This window comes from Arachis ipaensis, chromosome B8 (genome assembly GCF_059453495.1).
Source record: "Arachis ipaensis isolate K30076 ecotype BB chromosome B8, ASM5945349v1, whole genome shotgun sequence".
Taxonomy (NCBI): Eukaryota; Viridiplantae; Streptophyta; class Magnoliopsida; order Fabales; family Fabaceae; genus Arachis; species Arachis ipaensis.
The window spans coordinates 12,319,339-12,327,500 of record NC_142443.1 but is presented as its reverse complement, the minus strand read 5'-3'; the positions used below and the strand labels follow the sequence as shown (position 1 = coordinate 12,327,500).

General features: G+C 31.8%; 1 protein-coding gene across 1 annotated transcript; it reads right to left on the bottom strand.

Moving 5' to 3' along the window:
• Nucleotides 1-4,048: 4,048 nt before the first annotated feature.
• LOC107612053 (squamosa promoter-binding protein 1-like) lies at nt 4,049-5,325 on the bottom strand. The gene is made up of 2 exons (XM_016313886.3): nt 4,807-5,325; nt 4,049-4,427 (listed from the first exon to the last, which is right to left on the bottom strand). The coding sequence occupies exons 1-2, from the start codon at nt 5,100-5,102 to the stop codon at nt 4,202-4,204; spliced, it is 522 nt and encodes a 173-aa protein (XP_016169372.1). The 5' UTR covers nt 5,103-5,325; the 3' UTR covers nt 4,049-4,201.
• Nucleotides 5,326-8,162: the final 2,837 nt, after the last annotated feature.

Genomic DNA, 8,162 nt, shown 5'->3' with positions numbered 1-8,162 from the left:
ATTAGAGTCTATTTGTTGGTATTTAGACTCTATCTCCACCACTTGAGTATTTGAAGTTTTTCCAACATCACCATCATCTGGCACCACATCTTTAGACAAAGCTACTATAGATCGTTCATCAAAGGTAACATCCCTGCTAATTACAAACTTAGAATCATTTACACTCCAAAGGCGATAGCCTTGAATCCCTCTTGGATACCCCAAAAAGATTGCTTTCTTAGCTCTATCATCAAGCTTATTATCTTTGACATGATAATAGGCTGTGCATCCAAAGACTCTGAGTTTCTCGTAATCTGCATGTTTCCCTGACCATACCTTATAAGGTGTGTCTCCATCTAGAGAAGAATGTGGGGATCGATTCACTATGTAGCAAGCTGTAGCAACCGATTCTGCCCACCATTCTCTGCCTAACCTGGAATTAGAGCGCATACACCTTGCCTTCTCAAGTAGCGTACGATTCATTCGTTCGGCGACTCCATTCTGTTGTGGTGTTTCTCTAACTGTCCAGTGTCTTGCAATGCCTTCTCGGTCACAGAACTCCTTGAAAGCCCCATCCGTGTACTCTGTGCCATTATCAGATCGTAGAGTTTTCAGCTTCCTACCTGTCCGGTTTTCAACCATTGATCTCCACCACTTAAAAGTATCGAATACCTCATTCTTATATTTGAGGAAGTAAATCCAAACATACCTGGAATAATCATCAACAAAAGTAACAAAATACCTGGAACCACCCTTGGAAGTAACTTTAGCCGGGCCCCAAACATCAGTATGCACGTAGTCTAATAACCCTCTGCTTTTATGCTTGCTTGTAAAAAACTTCACCCTATGTGCCTTTTCATACACACAATGCTCACAAAATTTCATTTGTGGTTTCTTCATATTCTTCAGCAAACCTTGTCCACAAAGCAATGATAGACCTTTTTCTGACATATGTCCAAGCCGCATGTGCCCTATTCTTGTGCAATTTGTTTGATCTCTACTTCCACCAATTCCAACTGCTAACTCACCTGTGACTGTTGTCCCCAAAAGAGAATAAAGATTACCGTGACGAATTCCCTTCATCACTACCAAAGAACCACGAACAACTTTTAGTACCCCATTTTTCGCAACTATTTTGCAGCCATTTTTCTCCAACAAACCTATGGAGATAAGGTTTTTCCGCAAGTCTGGAATATGCCTCACATCCTTTAAGGTTCTTACTCCTCCATCATGCATCTTGATTCTTATAGTACCCAACCCCACAGTTTTACAAGCATGATCATTGCCCATTAAAACTGTGCCACCATTTATGCTTTCATAGGTAGTAAACCACTTCCTATTTGGACATATATGGTGAGAGGCTCCTGAATCAAGAATCCACTTACCGGAGATTTCATAAGATTGTTTTGTTACAGAGTAACAATCCTCCTCATCATTTGAGACGTAGCTTGCTTCTTGCTTTTCTTTTGGGTTGTCGTTGTTCTGTTTCTTGAAAGTTATCTTCTTATTTGAACAATTTGCTTTGAAATGTCCAGCCTCACCACATTTAAAGCATGTTCTCTCCGCGTGAGGTCTAGATTTTGGCCTAGACTTTCCACGCTTATTACCTTTTCCTCTTTCATTAGTCCTTCGTCTAGCCGCGAACAATCCTTGTGCTTGATCATTATACTCTCTTCCATTTGAAGATGACATTACACTTGTAGCAACCTTACGTAGATCATCCGCTAAAAGTGATGCCCTCGTCTCATCTATGGTCAGAGTGTCACCCACTAGCATCAATGTCTGCACCAGATTTTCATAGGACTTCGGTAATGAAAGTAACAATATGAGTGCTTGGTCTTCATTATCAACCTTCACATCTATATCCTTTAAGTTTGATATGATCCTGTCAAACTTATTAATATATTCTCGGATTGAGGTGCCTTCCTCCATCTTGCATGTATACAATTTGGATTTTAAGTAGATCCTGTTAGTTAGAGTCTTCGTCATGAAGTTACTCTCTAACTTTAACCAAACGCCTGCTGCAGTTGCTTCTTCATTTACCAAAAAAGCAACATCCCTCTCAAGGCATAAGATTATTGCAGCCCGCGCCTCAAGATCTAATTCTTCCCAATCCTCATCTTTCATTTCCTCCGTCTTTTTCTCTTTTCCTGCCAGTGCCTTATGTAATTTTTGTGATATAAGCAGATTTTTCATCTGCATCCTCCAATAGGAAAAATCATTTTTTCCATTAAACTTCTCGATTTCATATTTGCCTACTTTGACATTACTACTAGTAGAAGCCATTATATTCAAAATTGAATTTTACCACTCAAATAATGAATAATATAACGTTGGCTCTTGATACTAATTGTTGAGTGTACAGCGGAATTTTGACTTCTAATAGATACAAAGTAATATAAAATTGAACACTACTCACAATAATGCACTCACTATATATTTTGTAAAGAGGAAAAACAATATGAAAGATTTTTTTTAACTAACTCTATAAGATGATGTAAATAAGGATATTGTTATTGTTACTGATATCAATTACAATTCTTGAGACGTATATATAGTATCTCTATGCTATAACTTCAACGAATAAGAATAAAATTCTCCGACAAAAACTCCTTACTAAACATTTTGAGTTCTCTCCTATTAAAACTAATTTTTTTTTACTTCCTAAAATTACTCTTATCCTTTCTTTATTCTCACACCATAAAATTTAATTAATATTTTTTTTTGTTTTATTCTAATAACAAAATAGTCTTTAGACCTTGCTATAGTGCATTATGTAAGAACAAAATAGAAACCCCTGTTTCTGCATATTATTAGATCCTTTGACTTATATTTACCAAACAACTACCCTTTAATTTTACAAGTTTCATAAACACAAAGCTACAAGTACAAGGATAATAATATAATATAGTCTCAGATTAATTAAATAACGAGTTCAAGGTGTTTCATAGTATGAATACATAGAGAGATTGAAGTGTGTTCATAAGAAAAAAGAAAAGTGCTTTTTATCCGAATAAATTACACAAATTTTATTTTAGCTTATTTTTTCAGTATTAAAAAGGTGTTCTTGAAAGTTGAAAATAATAATAATAATTAATAAAAAGTCGCACTCAAATTGTATAAATGACGTATGAGTATACACTAGCTAGAAAGTCCATTCATGGCTACATTCATTAACAACAAGCTGATTGACCATACATTAACACATGAATGTTGACTTAGTCATTGTCTTAAATTCATCTTGTCCATTTCTATTAGAGTGCGTGACGTTTTCTTTTGGGTGCCAAAAGGAATCAAGGAATGGGAAGAACAGGACATTATATTCTATGATAAGGTGGTATTTTTTCCGTTGGTTCTTTAATCATGTAAAGGCAACTTGGCTTATTGTGCTTTTGGTGAATTCTTATCCCATTGCAACTTGACAATCTGGATTCCTAAACCCAACTTGACCCTTGGAGCCATTGAGTTTTCCACTACTTAATACTAATTCAAATGGGCCTATGAACACAAAATGATCAAATGTGTGTGTCTGTGTTTATATGAACAAAAAAAAAGTATAAAAATATAGTAACTTCTTTTTTTTTATCTTTATACTTTTCTATTAATATATTTTTATTTTAGTGTCTCTATTTTTTTTATGTCTAGACAATGATCAAACATTTAAGATTGTTCTAAAAAAGTTTTATTTTGGTAGAAGCGTAAATATTCTCTCTGATCCATAATATTCTTTTACTTTTAGTTAAATATTTAAATCAAAACATCTAAATATAAATTGAATTTGAATTTAGATACAATAATTCATGAATGTACCCAAAAAATAAAATAAAAAAATAAAACAACCGAAGATTAATTTTAAACAAAAATATTATTTCTACACTAAAATGATGTATTTCTTTATAAATATATGTATAGTTTAATTTATATTTAATGTGTATTTTATATTTTGAATATTTTATACTAATAATTAATTTTAATAGTTGATTTTAGTGTATAAATGGTAAGATTTGAAGCCTTTGGTTTAGTTTCAGTTCATCTGACTCAAATATCTTATATCTAAGTATCTAACATATCCAGAAGAAAGAAGAGTGTTTTTATTATCAAATTGCATATCTTCACCACTAATGTGACATAGGAACAGATTAATTACGAAACACAATAGTAAGTTTCCCAAGATGACAGAAGAGAGGGAGCAATTAAGCTTAAACGAAAGAAGTTTCATTTTTCATCTTATCTGGAAATGTTTATAAGCTCCACTCTCTTGGATTGCAATCTGAATTCTGCTCCTATCATCTCCACAGGCAGTGTCCTTCTTCAACCGAGGACATATCCCTTTGCGCCTCGACCCTTCTGCTTGAGAATCAGAGTTCTTTCTTCGCCGTTTGTTGTGTCCGGCCAAACGGCTCCGGCAACTTCGTTTTGTGTCATCAAATTCACCTATCTCATGGAACCTGCACCACAATTGTTACTTTTGATACATCAACCACAAAAACACACAACAAAAAAAAGCAAATGATTCTTAGATTTTTTTATTATATTTATTTTATATTTGACTCAATATTTAGTCACTTCTTTCTTTACTTATTAGGAGTGTTGACTCTATTATTTTTCGAGTAATAATTAATAAACACCACTGCACCACACATATATCAAAATTGTAGTGAAACCACTTATTTTAAAAATTTAAACAGATAGGAGAAGATAATTTTTATAGATATCAAACTCTGGTATCATCTCATGAAATCATTCGTCTAAAAAACTTAAGCCAATAAAAAAGATAACATTTATTATATACTGTGAGAGCACATAAAGAAAAGAGAAGAGATAAACCTGCTACATTGCTGACAGAAGCGTTGTCTAATGCCAGAAACAAGAACCACCTGAGCCTTGGCATGGTACTCACACACCTTGTGCCTCCTATGGTACTGCCTTGCCTCCTCAAGATCCGCCTTGCACTTCTCAGCTTGACAACACCGCATGCCGCCACCGGAACCTTTCTTCCCGCTAACACATGTCACCGGCACTTCTTTCTTCTTCTTCTTCTTCTTATTATTATTATGATCTTCATCCGGCTTAGGCTCCCTCTTCGCCTCTAGCGGCGCGTCTTCACCACCACCCCGGTCCATCAACAAAGGGTTGTGATTGTGATGAGTGAGCTTGAAGCTAGGTGGTGAATGAAGTACTTAAATGGATGACTTCAGTAATGATGAGTGAGGACCACAAAAACTAGTTCATTTTTTCTCGGCCTTTGTTTTTGTATTTTTGTGTTGTGTTGTGTAATGATTTATGGTACTACTTGAAACTGAATTGCAAGGACGCTCTGTCCATCCAAATTCAATCAACCAACTGATCATGTCCTTTGTTACTATTACGATCCTCATAAATTCTACATATATGGTTAAGAGTCAAGACTCACTCATGTATAATTATTTTTATGTGAAATTAATAATACTTTATATAAAACTTAGAGTAAATATCATTTTTGTCTCTAACGTTTGGGGTAAGTTTTATTTTTGTCCTTAACATTTAAATCATCCTATTTGTATCCTTAACGTTTATAAAAGTGATTCAATGTTATCCTACTATCAATTATACTAACAAATCAGATTATATTTTTCAATTATTCTCACTTGGATGTGTTCGATTTAAATATTATACCCACTATTTGTGTTTAGATTCAATTATATACCTAGAAAAGTAAATTATGTAAATATTGTAAGAATTAGTTTCAACATTTGATGAGCTATTTTTTGGAGTAGATTATCGATTATATCCCAAACATTTGTATTCTAACTTCAAGAAGAGATTTTTAAAACTCAAACTAAAGCGCTCATGATGTGTAATTGACGGCAGGATAACATTGAATCACTTTTACAAACGTTAGTGATACAAATAGGACGATTTAAACGTTAGGAACACAAATAGGATTTACCCCAAACGTTGGGGACAAAAATGATACTTTACTCTAAAACTTAAACTTAATAGTTAAAAATTATTTAATTTCACATAAAAATATTAGAACATGAGTTATCATCTTAGCTAATGTTTTAATTTTTGTAAGTCTATAATTTTCGGTTGAATAGTAACCGTTGGATGAAATCTTTGGATGGAATAATGGGGGAATTTGGAGTTGTGAGATGCTGGAAAAGTGGTAGGACCTTGGAAAGGAAAAGGTGAATTGGGAGAGTTGGGAAGGGGGGGACAGGGAAAGAAGTGAAGGAAAGCAAATGAATGCTATTCTATGAATTATTTATTTTGTTTTATTAAGCAATGTAGTTTGAAGTTAATTTTTGTTTTGTTAATTTTTTTTATTAATAAAAGTGAACGGATTAGTGTGTATTGTTTAAAAAATGATAAAATTTTGTTCTAAGTAGTTTGAACATGCCATGAGAAGACTGACACAATATTCAATTAGAAAAATAAATTACATGAAAGATAGGCCTTTTGATTAAAGATAAAAGAAGATTTAAAAAGACCCTATACAAAGTGGTGAAAAAAAATTTATATGTGCAAAATGTCTTATTATATGCAAGAAACATGATAAAACAAGATTTATATATGTGTAAAATATGTCACTATAGACATAATACTTTATAGAATTTAATAAGTTACTTTGATCCATATAATTAATTTTATTTAATATAATATTTGGAAATAATAATTTTAAATATCTTATTTAACTTAATATTTATAATTTTATGCATGTAATATTAATAATTTATAATTATTACGTCTAATATTATTTAATTATTTTAACAATAATTAACTAATACAAAATAAAAAAATTAAATTATTTTAAGTTAATTTTTATCATCATCTCTTAAATATTTTTGTTATTTAATGGGACAAAGTATTGTTATTATTGTTGTTGTTGCTTTTTAGTAATAAGCAAAACAAAAATGTTATTTGTACACTAAAATCAGCCACTAATATATGTATATAAATACATATATAATTTAATTTATTTTTAATATATATTTATATTTTAATATATATTTTATATTGGTAACTAATTTTGATATACACTTAACATAGCCATAAACAAAAATAAATAAATAACCACTCAAAATATATTTAGAGAACAATTTGAATTGAATCCCACTAGAGAGCCAATGGAGTAAGTATACAATGTGTATAATGGGCTAATTCTTTGGCCCAATATAAATAAAAAATCAAAATTAACCATCCGTTATCGTACAGAACTACAGATTCGAACATATAAAATAAAATATTACTAATTTATCAAATACAATACACGTATACTATCCAGAATAATCATTCGAATATTAAGGATAATAAACATCTGATATTCTATTGAATCGAACATTCAATTTAAAATACTTGAAACTGATTACACAAATATACCTTTATTATTCTAAAATAAGTATATGCGAATAACTTTAAATAATCATTCAATACTTTAATTTTAATTTAAAATTAACACCATTATATACATTATACGACGCATGTACTTACTCCTCATTTGAATTTTACCCTTTATATACACTAAAGGTCCTCCCGTGTATACTCAAGCATTGCAGATAGTATTTGTCGTGTACAGAAATGTTTGAAAAATAAGATAGTTTGTAACCATATGATACGATATAATGCATTCATAAAGTTTTGGCGTTACTTGGAGCTAGGCTACTTGGGTGCACGTACTAGGGACCCTCCCTACTCCTGAACCAACAGTTTACTTTCTTTGGGATCTTTCTTACCCTTAGATTGTGTATAATAACATCATCTAAGGGTGGCCTTTTATTGTGGAAGGACATATTAAAACTCTTGCTCCAATAGCATGTTGCAACGTCTGGGATAGTAGATTGATTTTGTCATTTCATTTGGTCCCAACAACAACGACCTGCCTTTGTCCTATCACCACGTCGCGTAACTACTATTATAATGGAGTATTATATTTTTTGTGTTAATTAAACTTTCTATAAATAAAATTTAAATGAAAGACTAGTTCGATCATATCAACTGGAAAAGAAAAAATATTGGTTGTTGATATAATAAATTGTTTATTGTATTCTAGAGTGAATCCTTCTGAGATATATCGGGAGTAAGAGCATCCTTGTAAAAGTGCCAACGGATCACAGAAGGAAATTGACTAAATTTTCGTAATGGTCTCTTAAATTCAGTCTGTGGATCAATTTAGCTTCTGAAATTTCAATTGCACTATTTAT

Bases quoted from the DNA above. Each gene is read 5' to 3' on its own strand.
- LOC107612053 (XM_016313886.3), bottom strand. From the start codon at position 5,102: ATGGACCGGGGTGGTGGTGAAGACGCGCCGCTAGAGGCGAAGAGGGAG. The intron at 4,428-4,806 runs GTTTATCTCTTC...ATTGTGGTGCAG, and splicing joins TTCTGTCAGCAATGTAGCAG to GTTCCATGAGATAGGTGAAT.